Source organism: Dermacentor andersoni, chromosome 4 (genome assembly GCF_023375885.2).
Source record: "Dermacentor andersoni chromosome 4, qqDerAnde1_hic_scaffold, whole genome shotgun sequence".
NCBI lineage: Eukaryota > Metazoa > Arthropoda > Arachnida > Ixodida > Ixodidae > Dermacentor > Dermacentor andersoni.
The window spans coordinates 53,909,762-53,930,492 of NC_092817.1; the positions used below are offsets into that span (position 1 = coordinate 53,909,762).

At 46.1% G+C, this 20,731-nt stretch overlaps 2 protein-coding genes across 2 annotated transcripts; both read left to right on the forward strand.

The window, feature by feature from the left end:
• The first annotated feature begins 5,656 nt into the window (after nt 1-5,656).
• Nucleotides 5,657-7,025, forward strand: LOC129386345 (uncharacterized). The gene is made up of 2 exons (XM_055074202.2): nt 5,657-5,892; nt 6,549-7,025. Exons 1-2 carry the CDS (start codon nt 5,753-5,755, stop codon nt 6,841-6,843), a joined length of 435 nt encoding a protein of 144 aa, XP_054930177.1. The 5' UTR covers nt 5,657-5,752; the 3' UTR covers nt 6,844-7,025.
• Nucleotides 7,026-7,086: 61 nt separating this feature from the next.
• Nucleotides 7,087-18,065, forward strand: LOC129386310 (cholinesterase-like). Its single transcript, XM_055074142.1, has 7 exons — nt 7,087-7,093; nt 7,609-7,855; nt 9,268-9,576; nt 12,388-12,592; nt 14,955-15,146; nt 16,128-16,408; nt 17,939-18,065. The coding sequence occupies exons 1-7, from the start codon at nt 7,087-7,089 to the stop codon at nt 18,063-18,065; spliced, it is 1,368 nt and encodes a 455-aa protein (XP_054930117.1).
• The last annotated feature ends 2,666 nt before the right edge of the window (nt 18,066-20,731 follow it).

A 20,731-nucleotide genomic window follows, 5' to 3' on the forward strand; every position in this document is an offset into this window, starting at 1 on the left:
TGAGGCTCTATTCTTCTACCTTCCTGGGTTTGCTGTGGTAGCTGCTTCCTGATCGGTCGGTATCTCAGCGGATATATTCGTGGTTTTACGTGCGTCGGATGGAGGTTCCAGCAAACGGGCTTAAATAAGCAATGTGTTCTGACAGACAAAGCAGCGTCCGTATGCGCACCTCTGTTCCGCGTAATAAGAGATTAAATTCCTGCATAAGACTTGAACACATAATGTTCGCTGTTGAGTAACTCTAGAGCACACCTGACCACTTAACGAAATAGCGCATTTTATTCAACGGATTCTTTGATTTACTTGATTTTCTCTGATTTAACCATTCGGTATGTGTCACTGGGTGTATGTGCCCATTTGCGGCCAGTACTCCAGAGTGGGCACGAGCCAACGCAACAATAGTGGCACAGAAACCTTAGGTGCAACTAGATATTTGTGGTAATTCTCTGCGAATACTCTTTTGATCACAATTCTTTCCTTGACAAACATCTTACATCGTCTTGGTCCTCGTGAAATCGCTGCGTAGACCATCTCTAACTGGGCATCCGGCTGTCTAAGTGTTTGCTTCTGAGCTGAGTAGAACGTAAACACAAAAACTGAGCGAAATTCAAATTGTGACCCTCGTGGTGGGTAAACGTAAACACTGGATGAGGTTGTACGCTGTGTATAATGAAAATGACATACAGTTATGCGCAACGTCGTTAGCTTTATAGGGTTAATACACATCACTCGACTAAGCTTTACCTAATATCTGCCGGGTGTTCTAGTGAGGGGTACCAAAATTTTTTTTAAGTATCGCCTGTGGCAGATAGTACAGTATGCTAACCTTGAAGCTGGATTATTCAAAGAGGCGGACCTTATCCGGACGAGAAATCAAAACATGCATTAAACTAATTAGCACAATTTTGTAAATTAACTTATTAACTGATTACGGCGCATGTATCAATTTACTAATTGTAGCCTGTGAATTTGCAAGGAGTATCCACTTGAAAAGAATTCTGAAAATAACAACAGTTTCGAGATATCCATTCGAAACTGTGCGATGAAATACACTAGCGTTCCAGTTACTTTTGTGCTTCAGTGCATAAAACGGCGCTTTGATAAAACAGCAACTGGAACAGCAGCGTATCTTCATCGTATTACTGACAGCGTATATCTGAAAACTGGTGTCATCGTCAGAATTCATTCCAAGTGCATATGCCGTGCAATTTCATCGGCTACAATTCGGAAATTGCAATATGAAGTTTGACGTTAATTAGTTAAACTTTGATAATGATTTAATTATGCATTTCGATTTTGTCGATTCGAGTAATTTAGCTCAAGGACTAGAACTGCGCTATATTTAAAAACAATACTGACGGTATTGACACGTGTAGTTATTTGTCCTTTTATCGGGAACTGCATATCATTCATTAACAACTTAAAAGTTATCGCTCAGCTCAAGACGCGCCTACTTGACTGGAACTTACTGGAATATTATCGATGATTCTGTGCGTTGTCTGTTGTTACCGAAGCTTGTGTAATCTGATCGCATGCGCTACGCGAATTTTGTGGCACTTTCTGGAAGACACGCGGGCACCAGTGATTGCTTTGGAAAATTTGATGACTCAAGTATAAAAGCCGACGGGCGTGACCGGCAGTTCAGATTTCGGACAATCATCGACTGAGTTCGCCGCTATTGTTGTGCTTTGAGAGTAACTTGCTTTTGCGGGCACATGTTCGCCCAATAATAAGTTAGTCAAGCTATTGACAGTTTTGCTGCTGTGTTTCTTGAGAACGCCACTACCACGTGACAGTATTCACAAGTACACCCGGTATATATATATCTAACATGTGCGGGAAGCTGCATAATAATATTGATTTATCTCTCAATTAATTAATTTTTATTATTTCATTACTTCAACAGTTAAACAAGTCAAATAACTTGGTGGTAACTTGTGGCACTAATGTATATTTGAAGTACAATAGCGGTAAATGTGTAAGTTGTCTAATTACCACCCTCGGAAAGAAACAATTTGGAAATAAAGTAAGCCGCTGATTCTGTCATTGCAGTACGCCTACTTTGTATTCCCACCATCCCTTTCTTGCTGGGTTATAGTACCTTACGACGCGTTAATGATGGCTGTTCTGGATAAGTATGTCACATAAATATAACCAAGTTTACGGAGCGTGACTTAGGCAAACAGTTGATTTTCGTCATGGATGTCATACGCATTGCTCGTTTAGCATCGATGCGCTGAGCCTGCGCCATCTATATATATATATATATAAGCACTGAAGTGAAGCTTATTGGTTCCACTGGGACACTACTGTCAATGCATTATAATGAAATTTGGCACTACAGTCTGTCTTGTTCCATGACACTAAGTCTGTTCCTCTTGTGTTATAGTGTTTGTGGCTGATTACGAATGCATTATGATCAAAGTGCTCGGGAGCTTACTGTAACACTGTAGCGCAGAGGCAACGTATTTTTCGTTTTCTATAGGTCTGGCTGAAAACAGAAGTTGCCTTCACATCAACACCATTGTATTACTAGTAAACAAACAAATTACACAGAAACTCCTCGGGGAGCTCTCTAAGTATGCGTAATCATTGTGCCACTTGCTCCTCTCACGCGGGCCGGTGTCATAATCAATGTTATGAAACTTGATCCGACCAGTATACCTGTCGTTAGCCTTTATTAGCCCTTATGGCCCTTGTGGGCCGTTATCAACCTTATAGAACAGGATCGGACCCTTATCAACTCTTATCGGTCCCTATCAACAGGGATGTCCAGTGAAGCTGTTGCAAACCCACCACAACATTTGCTGAGAAGGGTACGCAATGCTTTATTGATGGTTCGGGCGCTTGTTTGGAGCTTGCTCTTTATTGAAACGTATGGTGTTCTGTGTGTTGCGTGGGTGATTTCAATGAATGTATGCACTGTTCGATTGACTAGTATACTTTTCAGTAAATGCTTATAATACAAAGGTATGCTGATAATACACGAGTACTTACCGGTGTCAGTGACTTCCACAGTCATTGCCGACACTGCCATCTGCACCAAGCGGTAATAGGCTCTCAAGTAAATTGCTGGATCCTCTCGATCAGCGCTGTCGCCCATCGCAGATGATGTCTTTCGCCCTTTTGGATCCTTGATGAAAGAACGATGTACGTTTACACTGCGATGATTACAAACAGTGAATTCGCTAGCTGGGGTAGTATTCTCGGACGATCCCTTTTGAAGATATATTATAACTTTCGCGTCATAACTATAACTATCGCGCGTTGGACGATTCGAGGTGGTTTTGCTCAACCAGCCAATCATCGCCACTTGTTTTGCTCAAATTAACCGGTTGATCAGCGCGCACTGAACGTGATATCTCTGAACGTGATCGTTCGTGAATACGCCCCCCTGCACGGCTCCCTGTTCAGAGCTCTGAAAGATTAGGAGCGAGATATGTCAATACTGCTTCAACGCTCATCTGTTGGAAGTAAGTGATGCATTGTCATCTTCCATCCGACATTAATCCTCTGCGTGCACTCCTTAGTAGACACTCTATGTCACACCAAACATGTTAACACGCTTATACGTGTGTTTGAAGGGCACATTGTCCGATAGATAGCAGCCTCACCCTTAAGGAGTAAGATAAAATTGTTGATGTGGACGAAGGAGTTTATTTTTACGGTGACCTTTTATGATAATGCAGCTGTGTCAGATGACACGAAAAGTGCATGACAAACTTCAATAGCTGTAGCAATAAAATTGTCGTGTCAGATACGTTGATGCACATAAGCTGACTGGAACTAATAGACATGATTTCACCTATGGCTTCTCTCACCACACATGTAGTATTATAGTTTTGGCTAGCTGTCGTCTACATTACTTTCTTTATAGCCTTAAGGGCAAGGGTTCAGCCATAGGACAAACCAGCACCCTTAAACATGTAAGAACGTTTAGGGTGTAACTGCACATCCTCCAGAAATTCAGCGTGGCGAGAGGTGCCACATTCTGTATAGATTTACTTGGAAGTAAAGACGTGGAAGCAAAATCAACGAGAACCGCTTTATTTTCCCTAGTGAGTCTAGAGCGTAATGCACAATTACAATACGTGCTGACATCACTCGGCGTTTAAATGTTGTTTTCTTCTGCATTGAAGCCCGCGAGGTCTTGTGCTAAGGCACCTCAAGGTTTAACACTGAGTGCGTTACACCGCCAGGCCACATTGTATAAGGAGTCGTCACATAGCGAACTATATCAACGCCCTTCCCAGACGCTTTGTTCAGCCCCTTGCACCAAAAAGAAGACGCTGCAACTCTTTCATTTGTCACACCAGTGACGCGGACAGCTGCCGCTAGGCGTGCGATGAAAATTAAATGACTATCCAAACGCCACGGAACGCTTGTCTGAGCGTTGCACGCCGAACTCTATGTCTTAGTCCAATGCCCAAGCTTGGGAATGTTCTCAAATCAAACTCCATGAACGAGCGCGACTTTTGCCTCGTGATAAGCGTGCGCAAGCGTTATCGCAAATCTCAATCGCGCGTTTCCAGTTTTGCTTCCTCCACTCGCTAGACCGTGTTTAGGCATTGCTGGAAACTGCGTGTGGGAAACTCCAACCCAACGCTGCGTGTGTTTCCATTGTTCTCAAAGGAACGCTACGTCACAGCAGAAGGATTGCGCTAGAGGGCGCAAGCCTCTTCAGCTACGCGGTATTTGTATAATTTTAAAGCTTGGTTCAAGTTACGTAGGACAACCGGTATATATGAGGAACCAGCAGGAAACAAGATGTGGGAACACTCGCATTGCGGCGTACCTATAGAGTGACGCGATCAGGCTGCGGACGTCCGAGAATGCCTCCTCCTGCTCGTTGCAGACCCTGTAACGAAGAATAAACGCTACAGCCTGCCGACAAATGCTACTTCCAACTACTGAACGTGCACACTGCATTCCACAATAAGAGTTCTGCATCACCCACTATACGCCCTGTTGGGACCAATGTCAACGTTTGTCTGATTTGCATATACGGAACATGCTTCTTGGAGCAGTAGAAAAAATATAATTTTGCTTCTACTTACCTTAACGCACTTTAGCTCTTTGCTGTTTCTTTTTTTCTTTATATCAGAGTTCGAAAGCTGCTGAGAGACTAAACAGCCACCCGGTTGTTCGCTTCGTTTTCTTCTTCTCAGTTCACTCGCTGCGCGCTTTTGCAAAAGTGTTTTTATTGTGGAGGATTCTTGCCATTTATGAGATTATGACGTCCAAGCCGAGGAAGCTAAAAGCTTCAAAGAAAATAGAATATATGTAGCATAGGTAAAGCAATAGCGTCGCAATAATTCCGTTTCAGGCAGGCTGCTACATATTTACGGTTTTGCAGTTCCGAGTTTTTGAGCACTGCTCGAGCGAAGACGTAATCGGTGACGATGTCCTGAGAATAGTTAATGGCCGTTTCATTGCCTAAATTTACGTCAATCGACGTCCCACTATGAAGTCTCTCGCGACTATTAGTTTTCGGTGCTCGTAACCCAGTTTCATCTGCTTTTCAGAGCCACGTTTGTTTAATACTTTAGCCCTGCAACGCGTTACTATAGGTACACCGTGGTCATGTGCGCGCGTGAGGAGAGATGAAAAATAAGAAGAAAAAGAAGAATAAGAAGACGAAGAAGAAAGGAAGATGGCGAGCACGCTTGATGGTACGAGGCTCACAGTCAGCAAGACGGCCGAACGGCACTCTCGCAGGGCCAGCAAGCCGCGCTCGCCGACGCTAGACGCCATGGCGGCGGCCGAGGTAACCCGCGACAAGACTCAGGACTCGACGAAGTCCACCGTCGCTAAGAGCACGCAGATGCGGTCGGCTCAGGCACAGAGCTTCTGGAGCATGTACTCTTCCGTCGCGGCGCACATAAATCCAACGTGAGTATACGGTGTCGTGTCCAGCGACGCAGCCGGCTAGATTATCTGAAGCGCTGGAAACGGGAAAGGTGGCGGCGGGAGGGGGGGGGGGGGGGAAGAGAACTACACATACGTATTTTTTTTTTTTTGTAAACGAGCGGCAACCTTCAAGTGAGGTAGAGAAAGTAGTGTAGTAGAGCACCATATAGCCGTAGCGCTGGCTTGGGTATCAGCGCTGTGAATGGCGTCGTATATATATATATATATATGTGTGTGTGTGTGTGTGTGTGTGTGTGTGTGTGTGTGTGTGTGTGTGTGTGCAATAAATTCTGAGCGCAACGCTTTCGCGCCTTAGACAACTGGGCCCGAATTCACAAAGCCTTTCGCCCGTAAATGTTTGCCATGGGCCGGTGAACTTAGCGAAATTTATGTCCTAGATGGGGATTGGCTGGCATTATGTCTCAATATTTCAGCGCAAGAACTTTTTGTGAATACGAGCCCTGTTCCATGGCTATCGTTAGATGAAGTGCGCGCAAAATGACGCCAAGTGGTCAAACTAACTGCGGATCGTTCCACTACGGCAGCCTTAATTTTAAGCCCGAAATCTTAGTTTTTTGGAACCCGTTAATGGCTTGCCACTATGCTCTGCAGTAGTGTCGTGTGTCGCGGCTTTGCAGGCGCTACATCACGGTGGCCGATCTGGCGTGTGCGGTGGCCACCGTCCTGGCCATTGCGGTGCTCATCCTGAGCCTCACCATGTTCGTCAGCAGGCCCCCCAATTCCGGCGTGGAGAACGTGGTCGTGAGCGGTCGATTCGGTCGCGTCCAGGGACTCAGTCACAAGGTGTTCGGCTACATGGACGTGTACGCCTTCCTTGGCGTGCCGTACGCCCACCCGCCTGTCGGAGAGCTGCGATTCCGGCGTACCTTCACGGACTACAGCGTCGATGTCAGACGGGTGTGCTTGCCTTGAGTGAAACTCTATCTCGCTCTAGTGTAGAATAAAGCCATGTCCCAGTTTAAAAAGCGACAGCAAAGAATACGGAGTTTCAGAAATGGCAGACGCAAGCTGCTTGGCGTAAGCAAGAACAGCGTTAGCGGCAGTGCGACACACGCAGAATCCAAACTAGCCAAACTCGCGTTGCTTTTTTTTTTCTCTTGCGCGCGGTGCCAATATTGCTGACTTTGAGGCCGCTATTCTCGATATACTACCGTAATGCGTTGTAAGCCTGACGTCTTGTATGGACTGTATTTAATCGTCACAACAGAACTGTCCTTGTGGCAACAGAAAGACATCCGGCTTATACGACAGAGAGAAAATATTGCGTTTCACAGCATTGCTGCCTGCGATGCACCGTGAAAGCCTCCCATAGAAATATTGAGCTCAGCGCCAACGCACTGGGGGCTTCGCAAGTCTAAGTCTGAATACCTCAAAAAGTGATGTAGCGTCAGGATTCCAACTTAGCGCAACACTGACTTAGCACAACTTTTATTGCGGCTTCAATTCCGCATTTGCGATATGTCATCAGTGTTTCACTCTACATTTATGAGTAATCATTCTTTAATTACCGAAATGGAAATTATCCCACAATTTCTGTTCACACGGCTATAAATTTTCTCCGGCAAGAATTGTCTCTCTCTCAAATCCATGCACAATTTTCAATGACAGACAACAGTCGTCGTTCAGATAACCCTGTATTAGGTGCAAGGTACGCCGGAGCTTAACCGGCATCTTCAGCAAGAAACACTGGCAAGCTCGATGCACAGGGCTTGCTGATCGACGCGACTGGGCCCAAGCCGGCGTGCGTGCAGAGTTCCCCCGACAAGTCGTTGTCGGCAGTCTCGGAGGACTGCCTGCACCTCAGCATCTGGACGACGTCGCGCGAGTGCAATTCTCGCGACTGCGCCAACAAGGCCGTGCTCGTGTTTCTCCATGATGGCTTCTTCCAGACGGGCGGCAACAGGCACCCTTTGTACGACGGAAAGTACGCTCCCAACTAAAATCTAATTAAATTCCGGGGTTCTACGTGTCAAAACACCGGGTTCATTTTGACCACCTTGTGTCCTTTAACGTGCACCCGCCGCAGCTGGTGTTTAATGCCGCGCGCTCCGTATTGAGCAGCGCAACACCAAAGCCACTAAGCCACCCTGGCGGATCACGCTCCCAATGTGGCCACTGGCCTGCGCGTATACCGTTCTTGCATGCGATGCATGTGCAAGTGAATGGCGCTTAAGCGCCGATGGCGTCAAAACCGACAGATGTGAGCGTAGCTGTAGTGCTGATCGCCGTTAGCGAACGTGACTGGTATGTGCAATCTGAACATAGTGATTTATGAAAAGGAGCATGTTTTCGCATTTTTGCATATATGGAAGCACTAGTCTTTCTTAACTATACTGTCAAATACAGGCGAACCATGATTTACCGAAACAAGATTTTACTAAATATTTGATTTGACATATTTACAGAGCATGGTGCGTTGAAAACCTCGAAGCAACGAACTCAAGCCAACGCCTCGCCGGGCTTAACGAAGTTTTAGGGGAAGTATTGTTAAAATATTGATATGTCAGGTTTCAGTTCAGGTGGAGGCTGCCATTGAGCGGTGGAAAGGTTTGCCACTCCCATGAAGGAACGTAAGACGTGCTCAACGCTCTCCCTGCCTACAATGACTGTATACGCAGGGCAATAATTTCCTCCTTTCTTGCTATCGAATTTATTACTTCGCGAAATAATTCTTGGGTAGCATCGAATTCGTTATACCGACGTTCAGCCGTACCTCAATAGCACCATTGACTGGGTTTTATCCTAAATAACGCTAAAAGCAGCGCAGGCTTGAATGTTTTAGCTAACTTTTTTCTTAGGTGAAAAAATGGTCTCATTAAAATTTCTATGCAGTCAACCATACTGCATTTTAATGCAGTATGATTTACACGAAGTTTACACGCGCACTGCCATTACGAATTGTCAGCGCCTGCAAATTTAATTAGCATCGATGCAAACTTTAAGCCTAACACGAGCATTATTTTTAAGTCACACTATATATACTTAGAGTATGTTACCGTTATCTAGAGGCGAAAGAGTTCCGGTTTTCTAGAGAAATGCGAAATACGCACATATATAAGATGTACCGTTTTTACTCGCGTATGGCTGCGAAGCCGCATGTGGTCAAGGTAAACTATGACGATTCCAGCCACATCCTAGCATGTCGAGGACCCGAAACAGCTATCGGCAAATGAGAGCTGTCGCAATCAGCTTAAGTTCCCAAGAAATTAGTCAATCCTCCGCAGGTGGCACATCTTACATTCCTCTAATGGCCGATGCCCCTTAAAGAAAGAGACAGACTAACTTGTAGAGTTTGGTGTACACACTTATATCGTATTCAAATGGTTTTCGTTGCAGGTACTTGGCCGCGTACGGTGATGTCGTCGTCGTGCTGCCCAACTACCGTCTCGGGGCGCTTGGATTTCTGAACGACGGCACCGGCAATGCTCCCGGAAACGTGGGCCTGTATGATCAGCTTTTGGCTCTCGAATGGACGCGCCACAACATCGGCAGCTTCGGCGGCAACGTCTCCAACCTCGTGCTGGTGGGCTACGGCGCGGGTGCAGCGGCTGCCGGGCACCTGCTCCTCAGCAGGGCGGCTGGCGTCGCCGATGCGGCCGTGGTGCCCCACCGAGCGATCCTGATGAGCGGCAGCCCATTCACCAGGTATTTGATTAACGCAGTTATGAAAGGGAGAGAAACCTGTATGGGGGGTTTCCTTTGTAGGTTCACGCTACAGTTCGGGTGGTTGTCAATTGTTCCCTTTCGTGCACTTTCCTCCACTTTGCGTGGGCTTCCCCACAACTTATTTGCCATATTCATTGTCTAAGTGGCTCGAGTCGTCGATTCATTCGCCCTCGCTCTGCGATCCGCAAGCCTCCTGCTTATCTCAGATGGTAGAGCGATCGCTCCTGAATGGCGTTAGTACCACGTTTGAATCCCAGACCAGGACGAATTTTTCTTCGGCTGCGAGGCTTCCTTTCTGAGAAACCCGTACGGGTTTCCGCTGTAGCTTCATGTTATAATTCGCGTGGGCGTCAATTTTTCTCTTTTATGCACTTTCCTCCAGCTCGCGGGCTTCCGCTCAACTTATTCGCCATATTCAATGCAGTTATGTGTTCCACGTAAAACGCCTGCAGAGCGGGGACTGCATTTTGTAACGATTCCTTTCTTTTGCCATCTTTTTTTGTTCAGTTTAGCTGCCGGACGGGTTTTTTCTTTTTTTTCGTATCTGGCAAAATGCACACTCGCTCTCCAGTCAGTCATTTCTAGCGCTCATGTCATGCTGTCCGAGCGGAGTTTGCGCCGCTGTCGCCAGAGCACGGAGAAACTCGTGGGCCGAGTAACTTGCTAGGGGTTGCTGGCCTCACCGCCTTGAGAGAGAAGTTCCCTACGCTGATGTATGCAGATGACATAGTGCTACTAGAGGACAATGCAATAGATTTACAGAGACTTGCGAATATGTGCGGCAGCGCAGTGACAAATCTAGGCGTTAAGTTTAGAGGAAAGAAATACGGAACTGTGAGCTTTACTGAAGAGACGAGCAAATGAGTGGTATTAATCCAACAGCAAGTCATACCCATAGTCAAGCAATATAAATACCTGGGCGTACACACAGATGTAGGAGACACGTAATTAAACGTCCACTAAGATAATCTGAGGTATATAAGAGAAAGCGGAATCCAGCAATGTTGAAACATTGAGCACTTTGGGTCTACAATAAACACGAGGTGGAGTGAGGAATTTGAAAGGGAGTAATGGTCCCAACGCTAGGGCTCGAAAACGTAGTTTTGTGCTTAAATTCAAATATCTTTTAGGATGGGAAACTAACCAAATGTCGATTATTCAGTAATCATGAATGGCATTGGGGGCATATTATAAAATTACAAATGAGGCATTGCAAGGTGATATGGGTTGGCCTTCTTTTGAAGTCAGAGAAGCGCAGAGCGAAATTTGTTTTGAAGAAAGACTCCGGAACATTCACAAAAAGGGATCACATTCACATTTACAAAAAGGAGGAAAGGGATGTGCATACGTGATCTGTGCCTTAAACGGATGGACACGGAATGGAAGAAGAGGTCAAACAAGTTGGCAACCAATTACAAGGTAATTGAAAGGGTAAGTCGACAATCATGGATCATAAAAAATAAAGTGGGAGAAACAGAGGGCAAATTGGACGCGAAGGGTTGAAACAAAAAAATTCATGGAGATTTAATTAAATACAGCAAGACAGAAATCATGAATGAAAATTTGTAAAATAGCGCAAATTGCCTTGCTATTTGAGGCATGACCTTGCTGCCCGGAGACAAGAACGTATTGAAACAAATATGCGCCGCAAGACGCGGTATATATCTACTGCAGCAAAAGCTCGGGAACGACTCAGCACATCGCAATGGAATGCCATGATATTCGCCCAGCAAGACCTGTAAGGAACATGCACTTTCCAGAAGCACTGGTGTTTAAAGCGGGTGGAAGTATTAACTGGTCAGCAGTCGAGACAGGAAAGAGATGTTTACAGTATTGGTGGGGAGGGTGGGGGGAGGCAGAAAACAAATGAATAGAATAGAAGTCGTTGCATGCATAGGTAACTGTACAATACAGTGATAGAGGTTTTAATGAAGAAAGAAAAGCTCAAAGAGAGCTGAGCAGAATGCTATACTGCGATAGAGGTGGTAAAACCGGATGAGCTCAAGACGACTGGGTTTCTGTTTGTCACCGCCCTGTTTCAGAGGAGGATAATGGCGATTCAGTAGCGTTCGAGCCAGTAACGAAGGGAGAAAATAATTTAACAGGAAATTGGTATGGTACAAAGTATGGCCCCTTCTGTCCGTACCGGAAAAGGCTAAGCTCAGCATAACCATTGCAGATTTTAAGGACATGTACCTAAACGTAGGAACTTTCGCGCCGTAGGAACGTCTTGCCTTCATAGCTGCGGGGCGGTGGGACTCTTACGACACCGAGCCTTCCTGATAACCAGTATGTACTCTACATACTGATCATCATAAGTCTATTTGTGTCCACTGAAGGTGGATGGCCTCTTCAGCAATCTCCAATTATTCCTGTCTTGTGCCAGCTGATTGCATATCACTCCTTTCAATTTCAGGATTTCAGAACGCCACCTAATTCATGGCCGTCCTCGATTGCGCTTTCCTTCCATTGCTACTCTACATGCTATATCTGATTAATTGTGAAGCCAGAAGGGGTGCGATCTGTACCTTATAACAACAGTACTTATCGCTTTTGTGGCATCATTTACTCAGTCCTACAAGTCTTGAGGATATACATCGCTGAAGCATTTTATAACATGACAAATAACCCTTTTATTCCGTGCTACCCTATCAATCTAACAGTCTGTACAACGTGGCGATATAACAGCTATCAGACCTTGTACATTGTCGACACCGGTGATCTGCATCTTGGCATCTGTCGCTGACGAGATGTGAACCAAACTTCTGCAATATGACTTTCGCGTTCCAGATACCCAGACAACACGAAGTTTAAAGGTCGCCGCGTGGTCGACCAGGCGAAAAGGTTGCGATGCATGAATGGCTCCAGACCAGACATCAGGTGCCTGCGTGCGATAGACAAGCGGCTCTTCGCAAAGACGGCCGCTCCACCTCTTTTTTTCCCATCGTTCACTGGTGTCATTCCGTCTCCACCACGACAATGGATACAGAAAAAGGTGCGCGTGCTGTCCGTCCGTCCGTCCGTCCATCCGTCCGTCCGTCCGTCCGTCCGTCCGTCCGTCCGTCCGTCCGTCCGTCCGTCCGTCCGTCTGTCTGTCTGTCTGTCTGTCTGTCTGTCTGTCCTGTCTGTCTGTCCTGTCTGTCCTGTCTGTCCTGTCTGTCTGTCTGTCTGTCTGTCTGTCTGTCTGTCTGTCTGTCTGTCTGTCTGTCTGTCTGTCTGTCTGTCTGTCTGTCTGTGATGGTACATTTGAGGGGAAGGTAGGGCTAAAAAGTACAGAACAATAAATGGGGCTAGTTGGTTCATGTTGAGTTTGAGGAAGCGCTCACTGAAAAGCACCACACGAGTAAGAGTGTGATACACAAGGTTACATGACAAAGTGCGACTAGCAGCTGTTTATTATTTCCCGCATCTTCATAATGAGATCTGTAAAAGATAGGATAGTACAATAGCGATAAAACCCCCCCTTCCCTTAGACCGCATCATTGTTCCGCGCACCAGCAATTCAATCAATTTCCACGGATTACAAAGAGATGGACGGTGCATTCGAACACTTTTTCTGCACCCAGTGAAGCTATGACTACCAATTCGTAAATCACTCTTGTCGTCTTTATTTTTGTTTTGGCAAATTCCGGCGTGCCTGAGCATCGCGATTACAGTGTGTAGCTAGGTTCCCGGTGTGGGTTGCCTGCGTACAATTGTTTCCCTGCTTCCGTGTTAAAAGAATCCCGAATTACTTTTTATCGAAATCAAGAAATGCATTTCACGTTAAAACAGCCTGTTTTAGAAATAATTTGCCACAAAGAGACTTTCAATGCACTCAGCAGAAGCGCAGTTATTGGCAATCAAAGATCGCCCGGCCCTTCTCCAATGCAATGAACTGCGACGGCTACGACGGAGCAGGGTGGTGCCCACGACGCTTTGCCTACTGAATGTCACGATGGCTCGCAGTTCAAATTTGATTTTGGAAGTTCACGTGTACGCCACTACTTCCAATTTTGGCACCTATCACGTGCCAAACTCGGATGGTATCTCTTAGCTTACGGTTGCGTTCACGGCGTCTGGTCCCTTCGCTGTGCTACAGTGTACTAGATAGCTACGCGCGGCTGTTCTCGCACTTAGGGACCATGAGTAGAAGATTTTCTTTCGCACTTATCTCGACGACAATCACACAATTTCCGAGGGTCGAAAAAACGTCATGTTCGCTCGTGCGAGTACGTCGGCAGCACGCAACGTTTATAACGTTGGGCAGCGCGCACATCGGTTAAGCGATGGATGGCACACTCCGGACTCACGTTTAAAGGACTCCTAACGTAACGAACTTCGACCGTGGTGGCGACACACCCCAAGGGCATGCAACTCGAGGAGTAGACGACCTGTTTGTCGTATTTTGGCGATCGGGCCTTGAGGCACATCACTCTCAAATACCAGTCAGAGCACGCTGTTGTCTTCAGCGAGCCGCAGGATCTCAGCGAGCGCGCTCGTTGTCGCACCCCGCGGTGGCCGTTCTGTTACGCAAGACGTACTGTATGATCTACGTATCGGTCTACGTATTGGTCTACACATGGTCTATGTATTGCATGATCTGCACCATTAATGTCAAATGGGACAGCCACCAATGTCGTCACTCGTATCTATACTGCCCATACTGCCGTTTTAATGCCCCTACTGTACACCTCAAATTTCTCGCTGGGCCTGCGTGGTTCTTAGCTCCCCAGTTTGTTAACGTTCAAACTTGGTGGCGATGACGTCATCGTAAAAGATGCGTTACGGCTGCTTGAATGGTCATAGCCCTCCGCGAGGAATCATGCAACATAGTGTAAATAGCAATGTAGTTTATAAAATGCGGCAATACATGTAAATACAAGCTATGACACTAAACCATACATATGATGACATACATATAATGAATATCCATATTAAAAATAACAATTACGGAACTTATTATGTAAGAAGACAAACCAATAAACAGCAGAAAAAGGCCATGTAGCTGCTTACAAGAACATCTTAAATAAAATTATCTTACGTTCTTTAGTCGTTGTTGAAAGACAATAGTATCAAGCTTAAATAATTTGTACGTTGAAGGAGAACTGCACATTTTCCTGTTTATCGATCGCTTGATGTGACAGGAGAAGTGATGCAGGATGTTAGCCACAATTTGTCAGTATTTAATAAGTACTCACTTAGAGGATAACGGGAGCTCATATGCATCCCTTAGCAGAAATACGCTGCGCATGTGCATGGTGGTTCGGATTAGCTGGCACCCGCAAACTAAATGGGGACCGAAGCATTGCGGTAACGACGGAGGAGTAGCAGGTGTGCTAAGTATATCCACTAACGCACTGTTTCCCGGCTTGTAGGAGCGCATAACCGGCGTTGAAATTCTGCTGGGACACATGGACGACGAGGGTCCGCTCGCCACGCTGTTCGCTCGCCTGGTCGTCGTACAGCAAGAACGACTTTCTGAAACGAGGAGGGCCGCCATTACAATCCTCCAGGCAATGAACATAAGCGGCGACACCTTGAAGGCTGTTGTGCATAAATACGCGAAGGTAATAAGCGAACATGCAAAAACATGAACCAGTTTGCCAAAGCATTTCTAGCACAAGTATGTATAAGGCGAAGTTTGCAAAACCTTATTTTTTTAGGAAACGTTTGTCATTGTCCAGTCCCTTTGCTATCACTATTGGCCAGTGGACATGAACTATTTCTTTTGCTTTTAATGCCCATAGCACTATAGACTAACTTCATCCACCGTGGAGATATCTAACATAATATATGGGCTGATACCGAAGGCAGTGCAGTCTAACACAGCCTCTCATAAAGCTATCGGTCACGAGGGAAGAATGGGAGAAACTGGGACGTTACGCACACGTTAGACAATTCAAACAGCGACTTTGGTACGAAAGAAGCGTGCGTGGCCTAATGACCTAATGCGTGGCCTGATGCGTGGCCTAATGGATAATGCATTAGGTTGCTGTGCTGGAAGGCAGTGGTTTGACTCCTCTATCGTTCGTGCATTTCTGTGCATACGCGGACTTCATCCACATTTAGAGGTATATAACAGAAAACTCGAGGTGTGTTGAGCGTACGCGAGCGCGTCACAGTGCACTAAATCGTGGGTTTGTACGGCATAGAAACGCGAGGTATGAAAACATCACTTTGCTAACTGTGGAGACGCCACAATCATCAGAATCTGAGTATTATATCTCATATTTAGAGAGTTAGTGCTGCTAAGTTCTTTTTTATGTTTATTTTAGTGCTATACATGAATCCTGCGCCTGTGCAAGCAGGCAGTTCCGGCACTGGAGTGATTCTGTCAGAAGAAGTTCTTTACTCATAAACGCCTTGGTTCAGGAATTTGTCAGCCATGTGCCGTCCGACTGACCGACTAACTTGACTTAGTGGCTGGCTGGCTGGCTGGCTTGACTTGACTTGGCCTGGCTTGGCTCGGCTATGACTGTGAATGACTGACTGTGGCTGACTGATTGCGACTGACTGACTGCGACTGACTGACACTTAACATCTTTCAGGTTAACCACTTGGAAATGACGGCCCTTACCAAGCTCCTGGCGGACCTACTGGTGATATGCCCCGTCCGTGATATGGGCCGGCTGCTTGCCTCGGCCGGCAGCAACCGTGTCTTTCGCTACCTCGTCTCTACAAACACAGAAGCCAATGCCGTTGCGACCAAAGCAGGCGACATGTTGCGACTCGTGTTCGGCGCACACTTTCTGAGACCTGTCGAAATGGCCACTTGGCGCCACGCCAGCGAGGCCATCATCGGCTTTTGGACGCATTTCGCCAGGACAGGGTGCGTACAGCGTTGCCTTCGCCGTAACTTTCCCTGTGAATTTGGCCCCGAAGGTCGAATTAATAGTGTTTTGCTCTTAAGAACATTTTGTCATCGGCCGGCCACCTTTGCTAATACACAAGCGACGATGATTGCCCGGCGTCTGTTCTTACTAACAACCATTATAGCGTACGGAGTGCTTTGTGAGTACAAGCCCCCCATTCCATGTGTCCGTATTTTCAAAACTCTTCGTTCGTAAATACTGCTTGCCATTGGCTCGCCGCACTTTAGCATAGTTACGCAGGGCTGTGGACGTGCATGCTGTATACCTGCTCTGACGAACAGTCACAGCGTAAAAACTTCTGCGAATGCGGGCATCAATCTTCACCACTTCTTGTGCGCACACGGACATGATTCGTGAATTATTATGGTTGAAGCATATGGTTGAAGGTTGGGGCAGTTGATCGAATAAAGCGAACGATTTGCTTTCTACTAGAGGAGCTGCTGCCATATGTCAGGCAATATTTTCCTGACTTCATTGTTTAATTACCTTCGTTTCCTGCTTTCCTTCTTGCTGAATGTTTCTAACTTGCTTTTTTTTTATGCATGGAATCAGTAGACTGGGCATAAGGGTGTTGGAATTGTGAAATTTCCGAATCGAATCCAATATGAATATTCGAGAAAAACGACTACGAAAATCGAATCGAATGTCGAATATCTTGTCATTTATAAACAAAGTGGCACATAAAGATTGCATAAAGCCTGTCTAGTAAAAAAATAAATAAAGAACGAGGGTTATTTAGTTATTCGATAGATGCATGCGATACTGCTCGACACTAGATGCCCATTCAATTAAAAAGGTTGTAAATGAGAAACTGATGTCAGTTAGCTGCAGCATCATGACAACGACAGTAATGAAACAAAAAACAGTGCGCCATCACATGTACACAGATTGTCGTGTTCATTGAACGATAGAAGTCTGATACACCTCACATTGTTTAAACTGAATGCAACGCGGTGAGACTAACCAAATAACAAGTTCTGTCGTCTAAATCGAGACGACAAATTCGTATGTAAGATGCTTAAACGTGAGGCATTCTTATTAAATAAGCACAAATTAGCCAGGTTATTTGTCCCGCACATTCGCTCCGGGACTGATGCGTCTTCGCAAAAACCGCGGCACTCCTGCAGCAAAATCATTCGCAACACTCACCGCTAGTATCGGCGTCCCTTCCTCGAGACTCCGAGGTGTTTTTCAGAGTGTAGAATATTCGAACGCAAACGAATATTGGAAAATTTCGAATTGTGCATTGTCGAACCGAATACGAATACTAGAATAGCAAAGAATATTCGTTTCGTATTCGAACTATTGAATATTTGCACACTCCTAATATACATACAATATTGTTTATTAATATAGTTGGAAGTCAGTGCCCATCCTCGCTTCCGTGCTTCTTTTTCGTATCGAATCCGACGCGGGTCGTCATAATGCAGAACCACTCCCCTCCCAAAGTTGCTCCTATTAGACGAGCTGCTTTGTTTGACTTCCAGGAGCGTCCCCAACTCGACCGAGCCGGGACAGGGTCAATACAGGATCACAATTACTGCAGAACGGGAAACCAGCGTCCTTGACATCCGGCGGGAGCAGTGCAAACTACTCAGCAGTCTCGGCATCTGACGATTCAAGTGTACCCCGTTCAAACGGCGCGCGGACAATTTGTTTACCCTACGCGTACATACCCGCGAAAAGTATATCATCACATCCGCCCACCACCCCACAATTGCCTTACATTTTTTATTTCTTTGGCGAATTGGTCATTCGCATTTTTTTTTATATCTTGCAATACTCTGCCGATAGCGCAGAAATGTTAAAAAATGCGCGAGTCTTTCACCGTATAGAAAACCTATAGCGATTCTATATATTGTTCACCCTTGCTATTTTGCGTCGGAAGTGATTATTGGGGAAACCGTTTTCGGCAATATTATCCATACAAACCACCGCGTGCAGTTATATGGCACTAAAAAACTGGGACTTGGCTTCTTTTTCTTTTGCGCAGCCTGTGTGGTGCAAGGTTTTATGGACATCACTGTGAAATACATCGATCACTTGCTGTTACTTTTGCTAGTGTTCTAAAAGTTAAGCTTGCTCATTCGGTAACGGTGTATACATCTTCTTAAGTGTTCGATGTATGCCTGCGGTTGTAACACTTCATAAACTCTGTCCAGCAGGCGAGACTTCGGAGGGTCGCTATTATGAGCTTGGATCTTTGCAAAGGCACTTGACTAGTACAGTCGTGCGGAAGCCTGTAAGTATAGATAGCCGACACAGATTTATTGTAGCAGGAGAGCTTGAGTATTGTGAAAGAACACCGCCGTTACCTGTCATGAATGCATAGAAAAAACTTTCACGGCATGGTAATGAAAGCCTATTTCATTCTGGGCCGAAGGTAAGTAGCAGCCAGTCATGAGCTCGGGCTGCAGCAAAGACGTGGCGTGAATTCACCACTCTCAGCTCACAATATGCTTTCTGCCCGAATTGTCTTGCGCCTTACTCATTCTTGATGGCTCTAAAGAAGAAAATCGTAATAGTAAGCCTATTTATGTTCATTGCCGGGAGGAGACCTCCCCCCCGTGATCTCCAATTATTGTGTCAACCGACACCATCTTATGATAGTGTCACCGGCACCATCTTGCATGATGACATAAGGAGGAGGATAATGTGAGAAATTGGGAAAGTAACCTCTTGCAATCGGTAAATGAACGTTACTCATAGTAGTAGTGTGGTACGCAGGAGTTTGTTCACAAAGTAGGTGAAAGCAAACGAAGCGGGCTCGATGAGCATGTACAGGATTCCTTCTACTAATGTCGCATTGTCTTTTTAAAGGATCGCGACACGAGCCTTTTCAGTACACATCACGGCAATGTGGCGGACGTATACCGTTTATATCATGCAGCCACATTGCCGTGATGTGTACTGAAAAGGCTCGTGGCGCGATCCTTCAGAAAGACAATGCGACATTAGTAAATGGCCAAGAAAAGAAAAAGGAGCGTTGCCCAAACGCTAAATCACCAGATTCATGGCAAATCGCACACTGTGGGTATGCGCCAGAATTTTTCAGAACAAGAACAACAACAACAACTACTACTACTACTACTGCAGCAACAATTGGGTACTTGCGTTGACGTTGTCTCAGTATTTCAAAGCTCGTAAAAATTGTGAAATGAACATAACTTTTGCATCCTCCTCTTCCCTATATCCTCTTGTTTAGTGCCATTCCTCCGATTCCTCCGTGCACCCTTCCTTTCACATCCCATTTGAGGCAGGCGGGGATTGTGTCCCTCCTGAAAGCAGTTTCTCCGTCTATTTGCCCGTCCGTTTCTGACTATTTAATTCATCCTTTTTACATCAAATACGGACAGCCGCAAGATACCAACGGTAGCGACAGGTGTTTTTGAGCCTCTAACATAGCACGTACTCGCAAATAAATGAAATGTGCTACGATGTGCTGGTAATTTGGTTGTTTCTTGGTGATACGGGCGTGCATGAATTGGGCGGTGCGATGATTCAAGAAAATGTTGAAGAGACTGGGCAGTTTCACCCGAAGGGCGAAGCATTGAAATCGCTAGCAAGGTTTAGCGTTGCGCTGGAGCTCTTCAGTCGGTCTTCTAAGAGCACAAAGAGGCAACACGTTGACGCAACACAGCACGCAAGTCAACTTCTGCGGCCCACCAGAAACAGCCCCCCTGGCAGCTACCAGGCGTCTCACAATTTTGGCGTGGTGAGGAGCGTCACCGCCGGAGTTGCAGGGGCCACGCCTCAGTGCTGCAAGTGATGAGACCAAATTTTGTTGCGTACTGTCTTTTGCACTTGAAATACTTTATGCACAGCAGGGCATACCTTCTAACCTTCCATGCGCGTGCCGCGCGTGATAGCGTAATATCATGACGACAACGGCGCCAAAAGCGCCGGCGCGAATGCGCTACGAGCGTCCGTGTAATTGCTATCGTGTGTGTAGTGATTATTAGGTGAAAGGAAGAGAGAAGTGCAGTGCCGTAACTGTCTCTCAAAGGAGGACACCTCAACAGCACTGCACAGGGTAGGGGAAGTGGGGAGAAAAAGATTAGAGAGAATGAAAGAGGGCGGAAAAAAAAAGACAAGAGGGTTGAAAAAGAAGAAGAAGCAATGCGGGGCTTATAGCCGCGCTCTCAGTTGTGTGTCGACAAAAAAGTCGAGAAGGGCAGCAAACGCTCTCTTGGCGATGGAGGCGTGGGCTGCGGGAAATAGGAGTTGTAATTGCTATCGCAATAACAGTGTAGATGTGGAGCCTCGGAGTTAGCGGCACG

Excerpts from the sequence above, each read along its gene's own strand:
- LOC129386310 (XM_055074142.1), top strand. Across the intron at positions 7,856-9,267 it reads CACCCTTTGTACGACGGAAA|GTACTTGGCCGCGTACGGTG; the intron begins GTACGCTCCCAA and ends TTTTCGTTGCAG. Across the intron at positions 9,577-12,387 it reads AGCGGCAGCCCATTCACCAG|ATACCCAGACAACACGAAGT; the intron begins GTATTTGATTAA and ends TTCGCGTTCCAG.
- LOC129386345 (XM_055074202.2), top strand. The coding sequence starts at position 5,753 with ATGGCGGCGGCCGAGGTAACCCGCGACAAGACTCAGGACTCGACGAAG. Across the intron at positions 5,893-6,548 it reads GCGGCGCACATAAATCCAAC|GCGCTACATCACGGTGGCCG; the intron begins GTGAGTATACGG and ends GCGGCTTTGCAG.